The sequence below is a fragment of the Haliotis cracherodii genome, unplaced genomic scaffold (assembly GCF_022045235.1).
Source record: "Haliotis cracherodii isolate W230 unplaced genomic scaffold, xgHalCrac1.p SCAF_8, whole genome shotgun sequence".
Taxonomy (NCBI): Eukaryota; Metazoa; Mollusca; class Gastropoda; order Lepetellida; family Haliotidae; genus Haliotis; species Haliotis cracherodii.
This window is the reverse complement of record NW_027266341.1, coordinates 4,019,598-4,039,694: the sequence shown is the minus strand read 5'-3', so window position 1 is coordinate 4,039,694 and position 20,097 is coordinate 4,019,598. Positions and strand designations below refer to the sequence as shown.

Here is a 20,097-nt window from a genome sequence, read left to right as displayed (position 1 = left end):
AGGCAAAAGATTAAAAATGCTTTGACTGCTGTTGCCGACAAATAATGGACGACATAAGGTCAGCCAAGTGAGGTGAGTTAAACAATTACTTCACAGTCAACAAGTTTGACAACTAATGTGTAGGCAGGCCGTTCAGGAGTTAAATGTCAAGAATTTCCCCATTATAAAAAGAGGCATAAAAAGTTTCATGTTGGATGCAAGAGCTGTGTATTCACTGGCATGTTGTATTGCAATGAGTTGTGACACTTAAGTCTGTATTTGGATATGTGAGTAGGTGAATTGGATTGAATGCCGCTTTCAACAGTATTCCAGTCATATCGCGGCATGTCAGCTTAATGCAGGAGGAAGGCCTGCAATGTCCCAGACGTTTACCTCTTAGGTGAAACCCATGAGCACGGTATGGTGCTGACAAACCTAGAAACATAATAGGGACGAACCAGGATTCGAACCCACAATCATAGGTTACTGGCGTGTCCAAGGTGTGACAAGTAGTCTCACTACTTGTAGCATTTGTGTATGACGTCATTTGTATAACGTCATGTGTATGACGTCACAACTTTGGTTGTTCAGCCATCTTGCCGACTGAGTAAAACATGTCCACCAAACTCTCACTGTTTGTGGTATCTTAGAACCCCAAGATTCATGTCTTTGTCTAAGACAGACATGAAGCTTTAAACATGGTGTCAGAAGTGTAAGCGGACGGCATTCATCACGTATTACAGTGAGGAGAGTCATACGTTCGTTTTCAAACAACATTGGATCGTCATGGGAGACGAGGAGGCGCAAGAGATCATAGAAAATGGCGGCAACCACGTGAGTGTTGTGAGAGGACCCATACATCTCAAACCTCCAAATCAGTTAGATTTTCACTCCCCTAATCTTCAACACAGATGGAAGAAGTGGAGAGAAGAGACGGAGCTGTACCTAGATCTTTCTACGGAAGGCAAGTCTGCAGAATCGAAAATAAAGTACTTTCGATATCTGATCGGGCCCCAAGGTAGGGAAGTGTATGAAACCTTCACCTTGGTAGAGGGTGAAAGAACATTACAACATGTTTTTGATGCGTTTGAACTGTATTGTAATCCAAAGAAATCGGAAACTGTGGAGAGGTATAAATTCTTTACCAGGAATCAGGACACTAGTGAGAGCTATGATGTATACATAACTGACCTGAAAATCCTAGCTACCACATGTAACTTTGGTACATTGAGTGAATCACTGATTAGAGACCGCATTGTCTGTGGGGTTACAGACAAGCAACTTCGTGAACGACTCTTGAGAGAGGATGGTTTGGATCTGGAGAAGTGTGTACGCTTATGCAGAGCATCAGAAATTTCTAAGGAACAATTAAAAACCTTGGACACTGCGCAAACAGTTCACACAGTTAGAGAAAAGAGCTGGTCAAATAAACCAAAGAATTGGAACACTGGACATGTCGGCGAGCATCACTCACAGAAAAAGAATTATAGATTGCACAGTCAACGGGCCACTCAAGTGAAACCAATTGTAAGTAGCAACACAATACAGTGCAGATTCTGTGGGCGAGAACATGAGAGGAACCGAAGTGTCTGCCCTGCATTTGGAAAAACTTGCTCCAGATGTAAGCAGAAGAACCACAGTCCAGCCATGTGTCGCACAATGCAATCACCTCACCACTCTAGACCACGTGTAAATATCATCCATGAAGATGAAGACTCGGATGAATATTTCACCATCAACTCACTCACTCTCACAGAGCCAGTGATAGATGTGCATCAGGTGCAAGAGGAGTCTGAATATCCCAGACAAATATTCGCATCCATGAACATTGCAGGTAAACCAGTTTCATTTCAAGTCGACACGGGAGCCACCTGCAACCTGATACCAAGTTCTCTACTACCTCCTACTACAGAATTACAGCATACATCCCAGTTGTTGAGAATGTACGACAAGACTGTCGTCAAGCCTTTAGGCAAATGCCCTGTAAAAGTAGTCAACCCCAAGGATGGGAGAAAGTACAAGGTAGACTTTATTGTCCTCAGTGACCCTTGTGCTACGCCAATATTAGGCAGTCACGCGTCTATGAGTATGAAGTTGATAAGAGTGGATCATGAACACATTACTATGGTTGATAAAGTAATGACAGCATCCATGCACTCAATTAATGTTCCTCAGAATCTAACATTGAAGGGAGTAAAAGAGGAATTCAAAGATGTCTTCACGGGAACAGGAGAGTTTGAAGGAGCATACAAGATCCGACTTGACACATCGGTGGCATCAGTCGTTCACCCTCCAAGGAAAGTGCCACTAGCACTGAAGCCGAAGCTGCAGGCTGAACTAGAGCGTCTGGTGAATCTTAAAATACTCGCTCCTGTCACTGAACCAACACCTTGGGTATCTAGTCTCGTCATCGTGGAGAAACCCAATAAACTTAGGATTTGCATAGATCCAAAAGACTTAAACCGGGCAATTCTCCGCAGTCACTACCCACTACCAACTATTGAGGATATCTTACCGGACCTTGGCAAAGCTAAAGTGTTTAGCGTTGTGGACGCAAAGAATGGGTTTTGGCATGTGGCTATGGAAGACAGTAGTTCATACCTCACTACGTTCAACACCCCGTTTGGACGTTTTCGTTGGTTACGTATGCCGTTTGGTATATCCTCCGCTCCAGAGGAATTCCAGCGACGGCAAGATCAGGTCATAGAAGGGCTCAAGGGTGTACGAGGAGTTGCGGATGATATTCTCATCTATGGCGAAGGAGACTCCATTGAAGAAGCATCTGTAGATCATGATGCAAACTTCAGAGCGCTCATGGAACGCTGCAGAGCTCGCAACCTGCGGATCAACCCCAACAAGATAACATTTAAAGTACAGGAAGTTACCTTCATCGGACATCGTCTTACATCCAATGGTCTAGAGCCTGACCCAGCAAAGACCAAAGCTGTTCTGGATATGCCGAAACCAACAGATGTACAAGGTGTACTTCGCTTCGTTGGATTCGTGAACTATCTAAGCAAGTTCCTCCCACATCTAAGCAGTGCCTGTGAACCACTTAGGCAGCTGACTCTGAAGGATGTTGAGTGGCATTGGGAACAGATTCATGATGACGCCGTCGATGATATCAAGAGGCTTGTAAGCAAGTACCCTGTGCTTAAGTTCTTCGACACACAGAGTCAGGTCACGATTCAGTGTGATGCATCTATGTCAGGTTTGGGCGCAGCTCTTCTCCAAGATGGTCAACCTGTGGCCTTTGCTAGTAGGGCATTGACAGACGCCGAAACCAGGTATGCCCAAATCGAGAAGGAATTGTTGGCAGTTGTATATGGGCTGGAAAAGTTCCACCAATACACGTACGGAAGGCCAGTTGACGTTCAATCTGACCACAAGCCACTTGAGACTATAGTTAGGAAGCCACTACACAGTGCACCCAAGCGTCTGCAGAGAATGTTGCTAAGACTGCAGCGCTACGACATTCAGCTCGCATACAGGCCTGGGAAACAGATGCAGTTAGCCGACACATTAAGCAGAGCACCACTGCCTGAACATGCAGATACAGGAATGGACCAGGAATTCATCAACATGATAGACTACGTCCCAATTGCTAAACCAAGAATGGAAGAGATACGGGAGAAAGTCAAGTCGGACGCAGATCTACAACAAGTGTATGACATCATTTGGAAGGGCTGGCCGGATCAGTTGAAAGATGTTCCTGAAGCTGCAAGACCATACTTCCACTGTCGAGATGAGTTGACTGTACAAGATGGAATTATCTACCGAGGTCAAAGAGTAGTGATTCCCCGAATCCTGAGAAGAGACTTGTTAGTGCAAATTCATTCTTCACACATTGGAGCAGAAGGATGTCTCCGACGTGCAAGGGAATGTATTTACTGGCCTGGGATGAATGGGGCAGTCAAAGATTATGTCGCAAAATGTGACATCTGCCGTGAAAGTGACAGGGAACAAGCTAAGGAACCCTTGTTGTCACACGCAGTAGCAGACCGACCATGGTCCAAAGTTGGAGCAGACCTGTTCGTTCTAGATGGCAACAACTATCTCATCACTGTAGATTACTTCTCAAACTATTGGGAAATTGATTACCTTACAGATACAAGGTCAGCCACAGTAGTGAACAAGCTAAAGGGACAGTACGCACGACATGGCATACCAGACACTTGCATATCTGACAACGGTCCACAGTTCTCAGCAGAGGAATTCAAGAAGTTCGCTCATGACTGGGGATTTAATCATGTAACATCCTCTCCAGCCTACCCTCAGAGCAACGGAAAGGCAGAACAGGCAGTGAAAACTGCAAAACAATTACTGAAGAAAGCCAAACAGGCCAAGAGTGACCCTTACTTGGCCATACTGAACTTTCGTAACACACCGACACAGGGTCTTGACTCGAGTCCTGCTCAAAGGCTCATGAGCAGGCGAACACGAACATTGTTACCTATCCCTGAAAATCTGCTGATTCCGGAGACTGTTTCAGGAACTACTGAAAAGATGAGAAACCTCAAGTACAAGGCAGCTCAATACTACAACCAGGGTACGAAACAGCTTCCTTTTCTTCAGAGAGGTGATAGCGTGAGAATCTCACCCAAAACAATTGGTGACAAACTGTGGCGGAAAGCAGAAGTCTTGGGACCAATCAAAGACAGACCCCGTTCCTACGAGGTCATTACAGAAGACAATCAGATCCTGAGACGAAATCGCAGACATCTGAGAAAAACATCTGAATCACCAAGTCGTGAAACACTCGAGGTAACAAGGAAATCTCCAAAGCTGACAGACATCAGCTCACCTGAGACGACAAGTGTGAACATACCTTCGAGAGGTGTGCATCACAGTCCTGCACACACACCTGCGAAGTCACAGCCAGAACATGGGTACCAAACCCATGAACCCCAGCAGCGTGTTACAACACGGTCAGGTAGAGAGATACGCAAACCAGAATATCTCAAGGACTACACAGAATAGGACGTATCAAGTTAAAGTGTTAAAAATATTAGCAGTTAAACTTAATTTAAGTGGGTCAACTAACCGACTTTCAGTCTTACGTTTGTTGTCCATTCTCAGTTAAAGTTAATGTTTCTCATTGTTATGTTGGACAGTCACCACAGACATGAAGGTGTTCATAATCTTCCCTACTGTGCCATGATGACTCTTGAGCAAGTGAAAGTTAACAACAGTGACATACAAGAAATGTGATATACAAGGAACAGTTGTGCCAAATAGTTTGACTTTAACTTATGACTCTAGTCATCCATCAATACTCCCTACATTCCATGCGAACTTTAATTTGTTTATTGAAAGGGAGATGTGACAAGTAGTCTCACTACTTGTAGCATTTGTGTATGACGTCATTTGTATAACGTCATGTGTATGACGTCACAACTTTGGTTGTTCAGCCATCTTGCTGACTGAGTAAAACATGTCCACCAAACTCTCACTGTTTGTGGTATCTTAGAACCCCAAGATTCATGTCTTTGTCTAAGACAGACATGAAGCTTTAAACACAAGGGACACAACTCTGCAAAGTGAATTGCTGTGCCTTAGACGACTGGGCCACCCGTGCCCCCCTGTTTGGATATGTATTGCAATTCATCATATAATGGGTAGGTTGGAAAAGAAAATCTTGGGTAGGATAGAGCCAACAGACATAAAACAGATCATCATGTCAGCCAGGACAGAACATACGAAGATGAATATCCATGCCTGACATTCAACATGAAGGGGTACAAGAGTTCAGACTTCACTGCATTATAGTGTGGCACTGTCAACACAACAGGCACAAATGGCGTATGTTAAATAAGTTCCTGGTGTCCAAGGGGAATACTTACTTTAAGGTAATGATATTCAGTTTGAAGATGGATCAAAAGTATTCTCCTTGTTGACACACTTCAATTCCAAACGGCACACCTAAACTTCTTTGTGTGTGCCCTGAGTTACATATGAAAAAAATTTACCAATGCCTCCTACGTGTTCGTCTGGCTTATCCATTTACCAATGCCTCCTGCATGATGGTCTGGCTTATCCGTTTCCCAATGTCTCCTGTATGTTGGTCTGGCTTATCCCTTTACCAATGTCTCCTGCATTTTACACTGGCTTATTCTTTGATCAATGTCCACTGTATGTTACACTGGCTTATCTATTCCTTCATGAAGCACTGACAGAATATGCAGCTCCCAATAGAGAGAGTCTTCAAGCAGAATCCCTCAACCTTGGGAGCTTTCTGAGATGTATCTCTATACTTGGTTAAAAATCTATGAACAAAATCTCAGCAGTAATACCAGTATTTCTTTTATCTATTTTTGGTAGAGCTCATCCAATCATTACAAATTCTGCCCCATGCTTCTGTGTAATCTTGCTGCAGCCCCAGTGATATAACCGATGTTATCGTCACTGATCAGCCTACAATTTCTGTCAGAAAAAAACATGCCATCTCTGTTAGGGTTTATGGGAATATAACATGATAACACAGAAAGATCCCAAGTAGGTACACACTTTGATTCCTGCACAACACCCCACAGTCCTGTACAACACTCCATGTTCCTGTAAAACACCCCATCCTCCTGTACAACACCCCACGTTCCTGTACAACACCCCACCCTCCTGTACAACACCCCATGCTCCTGTACAACACCCCACCCTCCTGTACAACACCCCACGCTCCTGTACAACACCCGAAGCTCCTGTACAACACCCCACCCTCCTGTACAACACCCCACGTTCCTGTACAACACCCCACGTTCCTGTACAACACCCCACGCTCCTGTACAACACCCCACCCTCCTGTACAACACCCAACCCTCCTGTAAAACACCTCGGCCTCCTGTACAACACTCCACCCTCCTGTACAACACCCCACCCTCCTGTACAACACCCCACCCTCCTGTACAACACCCCACCCTCTTGTACAACACCCCACCCTCCTGTACAACACCCCCACCCTTCTGTAAAACACCCCACCTTCCTGTACAACACCCCACCCTCCTGTACAACACCCCAGGCCTCCTGCCCAACACCCCACCCTCCTGTACAACACACCAGGCCTCCTGCCCAACACCCCACCCTCCTGTAAACCACCCCACCCTCCTGTACAACACCCCACCCTCCTGTACAACACCCCAGGCCTCCTGCCCAACACCCCACCCTCCTGTACAACACCCCACCCTCCTGTACAACACCCCATGTTCCTGTACAACACCCCACCCTCCTGTACAACACCCCACCCTCCTGTACAACACCCCACCCTCCTGTACAACACCCCACCCTCCTGTACAACACCCCACCCTCCTGTACAACACCCCACGTTCCTGTACAACACCCCACCCTCCTGTACAACACCCCACCCTCCTGTACAACACCCCCACCCTCCTGTACAGCACCCCACCCTCCTGTACAGCACCCCACCCTCTTGTACATCACCCCCACGTTCCTGTACAACACCCCACCCTCCTGTACAACACCCCATGTTCCTGTACAACACCCCACGTTCCTGTACAACACCCCACCCTCCTGTACAACACCCAACCCTCCTGTACAACACCCCACGCTCCTGTACAACACCCCACCGTCCTGTACAACACCCCACCGTCCTGTACAACACCCCACCCTCCTGTACAACACCCCCACCCTCCTGTACAGCACCCCACCCTCCTGGACATCACCCCCACCCTTCTGTAAAACAGCCGAGCCTCCTGCACAACATCCCACCCTCTTGTAAAACCCCTGAGCCTCCTGCACAAAACCCCACCCCCCTGTAAAACGACTCCTGTACAGCACCCTACCGTTTTGTAAAACTGGGTGGCCCAGTCGTCTAAGGCACCGCTATGCAGAGTTGGGTGCTATGCAGAGTTGCCTCCCTTGAGAACGCCAGAAACCTATGATTGTGGGTTCGAATCCCGGTTCGCCCGAATTATGTTTCTGGGTTTGTCAGCACTTTCCCGTGCTCGTGGGTTTCACCGAAGTGGTAAACATCTGAGACCTGCATCACTTCGGGCTTTCCTCCCACATTAAGCTGACACGCGGTGATATAACTGGAATACTGTTAAAAGAGGCGTTAAACCAAACTCACTAACTCACTGTAAAACCCAAAAATCCTGTACAACACCCCACCCTCCTGTAAGACCCATGTGCCTCCTCCACAACACCCCACCCTCCTGTAAAACACCCCAGGCCTCCTGTACAACCCACCCACCCTCCTGTAAGACCCATGTGCCTCCTCCACAACACCCCACCCTCCTGTAAAACACCCCAGGCCTCCTGTACAACACTCCACCCTCCTGTACAACACCCCACCCTCCTGTACAACTCACCCACCCTCCTGTAAGACCCCTGTGCCTCCTCCACAACACCCCACCCTCCTGTAAAACACCCCACCCTCCTGTAAAACACCTGTGCCTCCTGTACAACTCACCCACCCTCCTGTAAGACCCCTGTGCCTCCTCCACAACACCCCACCCTCCTGTAAAACACCTCGGCCTCCTGTACAACATTCCATCCTCCTGTACAACACCTCGGCCTCCTGTACAACACCTCGGCCTCCTGTACAACACCCCACCCTCCTGTAAAACACCTCGGCCTCCTGTACAACACTCCACCCTCCTGTACAACACCCCACCCTCCTGTAAAACACCCCACCCTCCTGTACAACTCACCCACCCTCCTGTAAGACCCCTGTGCCTCCTCCACAACACCCCACCCTCCTGTAAAACACCTCGGCCTCCTGTACAACACTCCACCCTCCTGTACAACACCTCGGCCTCCTGTACAACACCCCACCCTCCTGTACAACACCCCACCCTCCTGTAAAACACCTCGGCCTCCTGTACAACACTCCGGCCTCCTGTACAACACCCCACCCTCCTGTAAAACACCTCGGCCTCCTGTACAACACTCCACCCTCCTGTACAACACCTCGGCTTCCTGTACAACACCCCACCCTCCTGTAAAACACTCCACCCTCCTGTACAACACTCCACCCTCCTGTACAACACCTCGGCCTCCTGTACAACACTCCACCCTCCTGTAAAACACCTCGGCCTCCTGTACAACACCCCACGCTCCTGTACAACACCCCACCCTCCTGTACAACACTCCACCCTCCTGTACAACACCCAACCCTCCTGTAAAACACCTCGGCCTCCTGTACAACACCCCACCCTCCTGTAAAACACCTCGGCCTCCTGTACAACTCACCCACCCTCCTGTAAGACCCCTGTGCCTCCTCCACAACACCCCACCCTCCTGTAAAACACCTCGGCCTCCTGTACAACACTCCACCCTCCTGTACAACACTCCACCCTCCTGTACAACACCCAACCCTCCTGTAAAACACCTCGGCCTCCTGTACAACACCCCACCCTCCTGTAAAACACCTCGGCCTCCTGTACAACTCACCCACCCTCCTGTAAGACCCCTGTGCCTCCTCCACAACACCCCACCCTCCTGTAAAACACCTCGGCCTCCTGTACAACACTCCACCCTCCTGTACAACACCCCACCCTCCTGTAAAACACCTCGGCCTCCTGTACAACTCACCCACCCTCCTGTAAGACCCCTGTGCCTCCTCCACAACACCCCACCCTCCTGTAAAACACCTCGGCCTCCTGTACAACACTCCACCCTCCTGTACAACACCCCACCCTCCTGTAAAACACCTCGGCCTCCTGTACAACTCACCCACCCTCCTGTAAGACCCCTGTGCCTCCTCCACAACACCCCACCCTCCTGTAAAATCCCTGAGCCTCCTGTACAACCCTACCCATCAGTTAAACACTACACTATATGCTACTTTGAATACACAGTTCATGTGCTACACTATGCCCAGTCTTCTCACTCACAGTACATAAGAACTTAATCACCAATAAAATGTTTCAAGTGACCACCATGGAAATGATAACCTGTCAATTCAACTGCAACAACCATGAACTCTTACATTTGATCATTAACAAGTGGTCCACATCCTAGTTCTGGGCTTGATAGTGCTGCTGATTGCGTGTACATATTAATCGATACGACAAAATGACTGGCATTTTTTTTTCCCTTTAACTTCCAAGTCCAAGACAACAGAAATACATTTTCTGCTTTTTTCCTCATTAAACATTCGATCACTTTTCAAACCGGCCTTGGCATTTTGCAGTATTTTTCATAAAAACCTCACTAGCACTTACAACACATTAATCTTTACAAAAACATAGTGCCATGACACTGTAGCTCACCTGGATATGTAGTTGTTGTCAGCATTGATATTCAAACATTTTCTGGATAAATACTGAGAACTAAAACCTAACACTAAAATCTTAAGTGAGTGAGTGAGTGTCACGCCGCTTTTAGCAATATTAAAACAATATCATGGCAGGGTACACCAGAAATGGGCTTCACACTTTGTATTCATGCCGGGAATCAAACGCAGGTCTTGGGCATGACGAGCGAAAGCTTTAACCTCTAGGCTACCCAACTGACTCCTAAAATCTTAAGATTTTAACAAAATATAATATGTGTTGACACTAAACAATAAAAAAATGTCATCACATTTCAAACAAAAAAAAGGCTAAGTAATGGCTGTAAATAGATATTTTCAGAATGGCTTCTGTGGCAAATTGGAATCGAACAATTTTAATATATCGGGGTGTCATCATTGTCGGGAACAATCATGTGACATTTCAGCTTCATTGGACTTGTGGTTTCTGAGGAGTGAGTGAGTGAGTATGGTTTCACGCCGCTTTTAGCAATATTCCAGCAATATCACGGCGGGGGACACCAGAAATGGGCTTCACACATTGTACCCATGTCGGGAATCGAACCCGGGTCTTCGGCGTGACGAGCGAACGCTTTAACCACTAGGCTACCCGACCGCCCTGGTTTCTGAGGAGATGAAGTTTACTGTGTGAAGAAATGTGTTTTAACAGACTTCAAAATGCGTTGAAATCTAAAATATTGTGCAAAATGGAACATGTATGTTGACCCCAACTAAGGACACAAGTACTGAAAGTCTCATTTAGCTTATAATTTAAGAATGTTTTTGTTGGAAAACACATTTCAAATGTTTGAGTGAGTGAATGAGTATGTTTTTAGTCACTTTTAGCAATATTCCAGCAACATCACGGCGGGGGACACCACAAATGGGTTCCACACATTGTACCCATGTGGGGAATCAAACTCGGGACTTGGGCGTGACGAGAGAACACTTTAACCACTAGGCAACACAACCAGCCCATCAAATCTTTATAAACCAAATCTTCTGGCAAGTAGTATGCATTATTTTAAATAGTCAATATTTTCAACATAACAATCTGCATGTGAAATCTAAAACGCTTCAACACCTGGATTCGCTCTTGGAACATATCATGCTCCAGTTTATGACTTACAGAAGCAGAGGTGATATATTTGTTGTTACGGCAACATGCCCTTCCACCAGCATCATTTACAGCTGTTCTCTCACATTCATGGACGTTCAATTGGTATTTTAGTGGGGCTTCAGTTAGTGACTGCACCATGATTAATGATATGATTTGATCATATTTTTGGAAGCCATAAATTTGTCTTCTTAATATTACCTTTTTGTGATGTTTTTTTGGCTACCTAGGTAGTAAATGAAGGAATAAAACTATTCCTGAATTAAAATTTGCATGAAGAGTTTCTGTTCATATAAATATATACGTCATAAATTGTGCAATGACTATTCCTTAAAATACAGTGATGTGGTTGGTTGGGTGCTTTGTTAAGTGGTTTAGTAGTTGAGTGACTGAATGAGCATATGGGAGAATAAGTGCTTGCTTAAGTGGTCAACAGAGAGTGGTCAGAAGAGTGTTTGAGAGAGTGCTCTGAATAGATTGGTATAGGTGACATAAAATGGGGTTCAACGTTGCATTCAAGGTTTTTGTACTTGGGGGTGGGGTGGTAAGGTAGGGGTGGTGTTCTTTAGTAGAACCATAAACAAGCTATATTTATATTTAGAGATGAAACAGTAGTGCACACATGTAGTTCAAAACATCGATGAAACTAAACCTGTACTTTTATACCCCTTCAAGTTTTGGAAAAGAAAATCTGTAATATACTCAAGTACGTGAGATGGTATTTTACAACCAACATGACAGATTGCATATTCTGACTGATTTATCCTCTCCTGTGAGTTCTGAATGACAGCATTATTTTATTACATCAGCTAAAGGTGTCTTCCTTTCACCAACACTAGGTCAATGTGCCAATTAATTTCACGCCCTTGATTTGTTGCAAGCATTATCTAAGCACCTTCAACAGCAACAAAACATCTTCAGCACCCCTAAAACACCTTCAGCAGCAACTAAACACCTTCAGCATTGCTAAAACATCTTCAACATCATAAAACCACTGTCAGCATTATCAAAACACTTTCATCGCCAGTAAAACACCTCCATCATTATTAAAACACCTCAGCTTTACTAAATCATCTTTGTTTATCCTAGCTATTTACTATTCCAAAGGAATGAAACCTCTTCAAGCCTAACTGTCAACCCACCTGTTTCTATGACGGCCTTGGGGAGGGAGGAAACCTTCCATCGGTGCAGCATGGAGTCAAACCCTCCAGACATGACCTCATCAGGGTCAGTACCACTCCAGGTCACCGCCAGGAGGCGCTGAATGTGTCCCTCAAACTGATACATCGCCTCCCCAGTCTTCACATTCCACACCTGTAATAAGCACACTCTCATAAATACTTTAAGGAATGAATACAATTTCTCTTTCAGATCCTGTTGTTAATGGTGAAACTACATCTAAACACAACTATGTGACATGAGTGTGCTGGGCTTGCAAAGCATGTGTAATACTGACAAAGTATGTGTCATACTAACAAGGCATGTGTAATACTGACAAAGCATGTGTTATACTGGCAAAGTATGTGTCATACTAACAAGGCATGTGTTATACTGACAAAGCATGTGTTAAACTGGCAAAGTATGTGTCATACTAACAAGGCATGTGTAATACTGACAAAGCATGTGTTATACTGACAAAGTATGTGTCATACTAACAAGGCATGTGTTATACTGACAAAGCATGTGTAATACTGACAAAGTATGTGTCATACTAACAACGTATGTGTTATACTGACAAAGTACAAGATAGACACAATTTTTATGGATAACAGCTTCTTTAATACTGTAAAAAGGCGACGTTTCGGTATAGATCCTTATACCGTTGTCAAGCAAGACTGAAGCAGTCTTGCTTGACAACGGTATAAGGATCTATACCGAAACGTCGCCTTTTTACAGTATTAAAGAAGCTGTTATCCATAAAAATTGTGTCTATCTTGTCATCCGTCAACTTCTAAGTAATGCCTATCAAACAAGTTACTGACAAAGTATGTGTCATACTAACAAGGCATGTGTAATACTGACAAAGTATGTGTCATACTAACAACGTATGTGTTATACTAACAACGTATGTGTTATACTGGCAAAGTATGTGTCATACTAACAAGGTATGTGTTATACTGACAAAGCATGGGTTATACTGAGAAAGCATTTATTATACTGAGATAGCATGTGTTAAACTGAGAAAGCATGTGTTATACTGAGATAGCATGTGTTATACTGACATAGCATGTGTTATACTGACAAAACATGTGTTATACTGACATAGCATGCGTTATACTGACAAAGCATGTGTTATAATGGCATAGCATGTGTTATACTGACAATGCATGTCTTATACTGAGATAGCATGTGTTATACTGACATAGCATGTGTTATACTGACAAAGCATGTGTGATACTGACATAGCAAGCGTTATACTGACATAGCATGTGTTATACTGACATAGCATGTGTTATTCTGACAAAGCATGTGTTGTACTGACATAGCATGTGTTATACTGACAAAGCATCATTTTTATGTAAGCCGACACCTTTTAACTCACTCAGGATAGGTGGCAAAGATGCAACTGTACTTTTCTATATACATGTAGCTGTGACTTACATAGGCCATACTGTCATATCCCACAGAGACCATCTGTCCCTCGACGTGGGGGTTCCAGGAGATGGCCGTCACCCTGATGCTGTGTCCCTCCAGCCGGCGGATGCTGTCCGTGAGGCTGGCCACGCCCTCAGACACAGAATCTGGGATAAGTCAACCCATGAAACTATCTGAACCATTAAGAGGATTCAAAACAAACATAATATTAAGTAAATAAAGTTGCCAACAGTCAGCAAAGTTCCAGTTTCATAATAATAATACCCAGCGGTAAGCACTTTCAACAAGCATGAGGTGCTGGGAGCCTAGTCTGACCGGGGTCAACACAGAGGTCAAGCTGCATGAGGCCCCACAAACAGGTATATGTAAGGACAAGTTTGAATAATGGTCATAAAATGACCAAAATTTGGAAAAAGAATTATGGAACTTAAAAAAGAAAATTGTCACTAACATTGGCTGTCCTTCATCATAACTTGACATACAAAATCATTGCAACTATAAAAGAAAACAATACATAAACATCAAACATCAAAAAGGCTGTGGGCTGTTCCTATTATTGAAAGCCAAGGGATTGTGACCACTGGTAAACACAGACTATGTTCATAATTATATGGAAACTGAAAGATGACTGTAGGTTAATGTGAAGTCAACTCTATGTGCTCACCTAATGTACTGGACAGGTCAACAACGTTGACGAGGGCGTCGCTGGCACCTGATGCCAGCCAGTGTCGACAGTCGGAGCCCAGGGGCTTGTCCGCTGTGAACTGGGGGTGCCACTTCAGACAGTTGATAAGCTTGCGGTGCACTTGGACCACACACAGCAGCTTGAATGTCCCCGACTGACAGATCTCCACAGAACTGCAGGCACAACATAACTAGTGTGAAGGAATGAAACAGAGCTCATCTGTGAATCAATTCTGTAAGCATGAAGTCTACCTCCCCTTGTGGATTCTGTAAGTATGAAGTCATAGCTTACCATCCTTGTGGATTCTGTAAGTATGAAGTCATAGATTACCATCCTTGTGGATCCTTGAGGATTCTGTAAGTATGAGGTCATAGATTACCATCCTTGTGGATTCTGTAAGTATGAAGTCATAGCTTACCCTCCTTGTGGATTCTGTAAGTATGAGGTCATAGATTACCATCCTTGTGGATTCTGTAAGTATGAAGTCATAGCTTACCCTCCTTGTGGATTCTGTAAGTATGAAGTCATAGCTTACCATCCTTGTGGATTCTGTAAACATGAAGTCATAGCTTACCATCCTTGTGGATTCTGTAAGTATGAGGTCATAGATTACCATCCTTGTGGATTCTGTAAGTATGAAGTCATAGCTTACCCTCCTTGTGGATTCTGTAAGTATGAAGTCATAGATTACCATCCTTGTGGATTCTGTAAACATGAAGTCATAGCTTACCATCCTTGTGGATTCTGTAAGTATGAGGTCATAGCTTACCATCCTTGCGGATTCTGTAAACATGAAGTCATAGCTTACCATGCTTGTGGATCCTTGTGGATTCGGTAAGTATGAAGTCATAGCTTACCATCGTTGTGGATCCTTGTGGATTCTGTAAGTATGAAGTCATAGCTTACCATCCTTGTGGATTCTGTAAGAATGAAGTCATAGCTTACCATCCTTGTGGATCCTTGTGGATTCTGTATGTATGAAGTCATAGCTTACCATCCTTGTGGATCCTTGTGGATTCTGTAAGTATGCGGTCATAGCTTACCATCCTTGTGGATTCTGTAAGTATGAAGTCATAGCTTACCATCCTTGTGGATTCTGTAAGTATAAAGTCATAGCTTACCATCCTTGTGGATTCTGTAAGTATGAAGTCATAGCTTACCATCCTTGTGGATTCTGTAAGTATGAAGTCATAGATTACCATCCTTGTGGATTCTGTAAGTATGAAGTCATAGATTACCATCCTTGTGGATTCTGTAAGCATGAAGTCATAGCTTACCATCCTTGTGGATTCTGTAAGTATGAAGTCATAGCTTACCATCCTTGTGGATTCTGTAAGTATGAAGTCATAGATTACCATCCTTGTGGATTCTGTAAGTATGAAGTCATAGATTACCATCCTTGTGGATTCTGTAAGTATGAAGTCATAGCTTACCATCCTTGTGGATTCTGTAAGTATGAAGTCATAGCTTACCATCCTTGTGGATTCTGTAAGAATGAAGTCATAGCTTACCATCCTTGTGGATCCTTGTGGATTCTGTATGTATGAAGTCATAGCTTACCATCCTTGTGGATCCTTGTGGATTCTGTAAGTATGCGGTCATAGCTTACCATCCTTGTGGATTCTGTAAGTATGAAGTCATAGCTTACCATCCTTGTGGATTCTGTAAGTATAAAGTCATAGCTTACCATCCTTGTGGATTCTGTAAGTATGAAGTCATAGCTTACCATCCTTGTGGATTCTGTAAGTATGAAGTCATAGATTACCATCCTTGTGGATTCTGTAAGTATGAAGTCATAGATTACCATCCTTGTGGATTCTGTAAGCATGAAGTCATAGCTTACCATCCTTGTGGATTCTGTAAGTATGAAGTCATAGCTTACCATCCTTGTGGATTCTGTAAGTATGAAGTCATAGATTACCATCCTTGTGGATTCTGTAAGTATGAAGTCATAGATTACCATCCTTGTGGATTCTGTAAGTATGAAGTCATAGCTTACCATCCTTGTGGATTCTGTAAGTATGAAGTCATAGCTTACCATCCTTGTGGATTCTGTAAGCATGAAGTCATAGCTTACCATCCTTGTGGATTCTGTAAGTATGAAGTCATAGCTTACCATCCTTGTGGATTCTGGTTAGAATAAATCCAAGCAACCTGAACTGGTTGTAAGAGGTTATTAAATGGATGTACAACAGATGGTTAGACTGTGTAATTTGGGTGATTGTGTGTCACCATAGTCCAAAGACATGGGACATTGCTTATAATATCAATCACTGGATTGTCTGGTTTACAGGTCGCCATCATCTAGCTGGAAGTGTTTGTTGTTTACCACTGCACTCAGCAAACAGAAACAAACCATAGCCTATCAGTTTGTAATCACAACAGTCTTATAATGAGGGTCGTATGTAACACAGGGATGTCAGTATACACATAGTTTGACTGACACTGAAATGTGTACATTTCCAACCATTCTCAGATTCCTAACCCTCAGTGAGTGAGTGAGTGAGTGAGTGAGTGAGTGAGTATGGTTTTACGCCGCTTTTAGCAATATTCCAGCAATATCACGGCGGGGGACACCAGAAATGGGCTTCACACATTGTACCCATGTTGGGAATCGAACCTGGGTCTTCGGCGTGACGAGCGAACGCTTTAACGACTAGGCAACCCAACCGCCCCTCCTAACCCTCAGACCCACACAACACTGCAACAGAGACTAACACCAGATTGACAGTTTTTTCTCTTTTGAGAAATCTTTGCCAACAACATTATAATGTCTTATATTGAAATATGAAGGAAATACAAATATTTGAAACTCAGGCACATGTAATTTTTACCTATTTACAAAGTAACTTGATAAAATGACCTTCCCATATTCCACCCCCAACCAATCCTAGTTCTACAGCCACCCTGTGCGTCTGCTCAAGCCATACTGACCCATCATCACTGGCTATGGCCACAACTGAGTTGTCTGGCTTCCAGCAGATGTCTGTTCTACCCTGGCTGTGACTCTGAAACAATGAACAAACTCTCAGAATTACAGTTACAATACATAATCCATGTCTTCATAACCTTGACACATTGTACCTGCATAGTGATCAAGGTGAACCACAGCCATCGAGGTGGCGAGCAAGCATTTTTTAATGACACAAAATGATTCTCCGCAGACCTTTGGACCTAGTGTGATTCATTAATAACATGTTTGGCGGTTTAACATCTGAAAGGTGAATGAAAATCCCGTCAGTTCACTTCACTGATTTTGTATATTTATGACAAATTAAACTTGTTTATTTGTTGATGATGAAGAACCATGATGGAGACTTCTTGCTTGGAAGACTAGAATCCCTAGTCCCTCGAATACAGCAAGTTTGCTTGTTTGATTGTTTTCAGTTTAATGCTGCACTCAGCAATATTCCAGCTATATGTCGGCAGTCTGAAAAATATTCTAGTATGGACCAGACAATCCAGGGATTAACATCATTAGCATCGATCCACACACTTGGGAGATGATGACATGCATCAACAAATTCAGCAAGCCTGACCACCCGAATCCGTTAGTAGCTTCTAACGACAAGCATAGTCGCCTTTTACGGAAAGCATGGCTTGCTGAAGACCTATTCTACCCTGGATCTTCACAGGTCAAACACAGCAAGTCAGTGAGTTGGGTTCAGCCCTGCTTTGAACTGTATTTCAGTTATATCCCAGCATGTCAGCATTATGTGGGAGGAAAGCACAAAGTGATGCAGGTCTTATGATGTTTCCACTTTGGTGAAACCCATAGGTACAGATATATATGATGGTGACAAACCTAGAATCATAATCAGGCCAAAATGGAATTCAAATCTCCGATCATAGGTTTCTGGTACGTAAGCCTAACAGTCTTACATCTGCACAAAGATGCCTCAAATGACTGGGCCACCCGTGCCCCTACCCTTGAATACAGAATCTTGGCCCGCCTCTGCAGCAAAATACACCACCACACAAAAGCCTGATACTCAAGGTTACCTAAATTCAATGTATTCCTATGAGTTTCGTGGCAAATTTTAATAATCACCCTTCTGCCGTTGACTTGTTCCATGAGTTGGTTGATGTCCACAGCATCCTTGTTGAATGCATGAGGCCTGTGTTCCAGCACCGTCGAGTCCCCCACGCTGTACAGGCTGAGGGAGGATGACTCGCCTGAGGACATACAAACCAAGTGAGTGAGTGAGTGAGTGAGTGAGTGAGTGAGTGAGTGAGTGAGTGAGTGAGTGAGTGAGTGAGTGAGTGAGTGAGTGAGTGTGAGTGAGTTGGGTTTAACGCCGCTTTTAACATTATTCCAGTTATATCACGGCGTGGCAGCTTGATGTGGGAGGAAAGCCCGAAGTGATGCAGGTCTCGGACGTTTACCACTTCGGTGAAACCCACGAGCACGGGTATGGTGCTGACAAACCTAGAAACATAATTGGGGTGAACCGGGAATCGAAAACCCACAATCATAGGTTTCTGGAGTGCCCAAGGGACGCAACTCTGCACAGCGAATCGCGGCGCCTTAGACGACTGGGCTACCCGTGCCCCCCATTCAAACCACGGTTCAACAGGATGCAAAATACTGTGTACTACACTTAGAAACATTAAGAATGAACACAAATAATAGCCACTGGTCTCTCATTGAACACAGATGAGTTTGGATGTTGGAGTGACTCAAACTAATATACTTAAACATGTATGTAAGATTTATATGTAATTTCTGTTCTGATAAGAAATACAATCAATGTTCGGACAGTCCACGTCAGATTTGGTTCACCCATTTACTTCATTCAGTGAGTGAGTGAGTGAATGAATATGGTTGACTGTGTGAGGTCTTGCTGAAGAAGAAGTTCAGCTGTGTGATGGGGCTAGCCACACAACTAGTTGGAACCACTTCTTCTTCAGCAAGATCTCATAAAGCTGTTTCTCTGTCAAGAACAAGCAGTAAATGCATTAAAGAGTTATGCAGGATAAGCTAAAAACATTAACAGTAGTGGGATGATACACAGAATCATCGTTTTTTAAAATCTCGATACCAGTATTGATCACAGTCGCACACCCAGTAAATGTATTGATTCTTACCTTAAATGTTTGCTTTCATAACTGTTACACCAAACACTAATTAGCAGTGAAAACATAAATACTGGCATCTTTTGTGCCATACCTGACACTGCCAACTGTAAATCGTCAATGTACCAGGTTTGTACCCATCCTGTCTATGGCATACACACCACAGATCAGAGCATATGCATGTATCGTGATACGTAACGGGACATGAGCAAGGTATCATGGTTGGTGTTGGATTGCACAGTTAGTGTATCGTCCCAGCCCATATTATGAACAACGTCCAATTCTGTGAAAGAGCAATTTCCTACAATCATCCCAGTCACCAAGCCTGACCACCTGATCTCATCTCAATAAAGATTTGACACACCTTCCATAGGAAGTCACATCATGTGCAACTGGAAC

The 20,097-nt window shown here is 44.2% G+C and overlaps 1 protein-coding gene across 1 annotated transcript in view; it reads right to left on the bottom strand.

Annotated features, from left to right (window-relative positions):
* The window catches only part of LOC139449348 (gem-associated protein 5-like), a 193,904-nt gene that overhangs the window by 157,003 nt on the left and 16,804 nt on the right, over window positions 1-20,097 (bottom strand). Inside the window, exons 10-14 of the mRNA XM_071230671.1 lie at window positions 18,674-18,798; window positions 17,557-17,630; window positions 14,602-14,795; window positions 13,944-14,083; window positions 12,485-12,656 (exon numbers count right to left, since the gene is read on the bottom strand). Coding sequence (XP_071086772.1) covers window positions 12,485-12,656; window positions 13,944-14,083; window positions 14,602-14,795; window positions 17,557-17,630; window positions 18,674-18,798 — 705 coding nt within the window. The remainder of the gene's footprint in view (window positions 1-12,484; window positions 12,657-13,943; window positions 14,084-14,601; window positions 14,796-17,556; window positions 17,631-18,673; window positions 18,799-20,097) is intronic.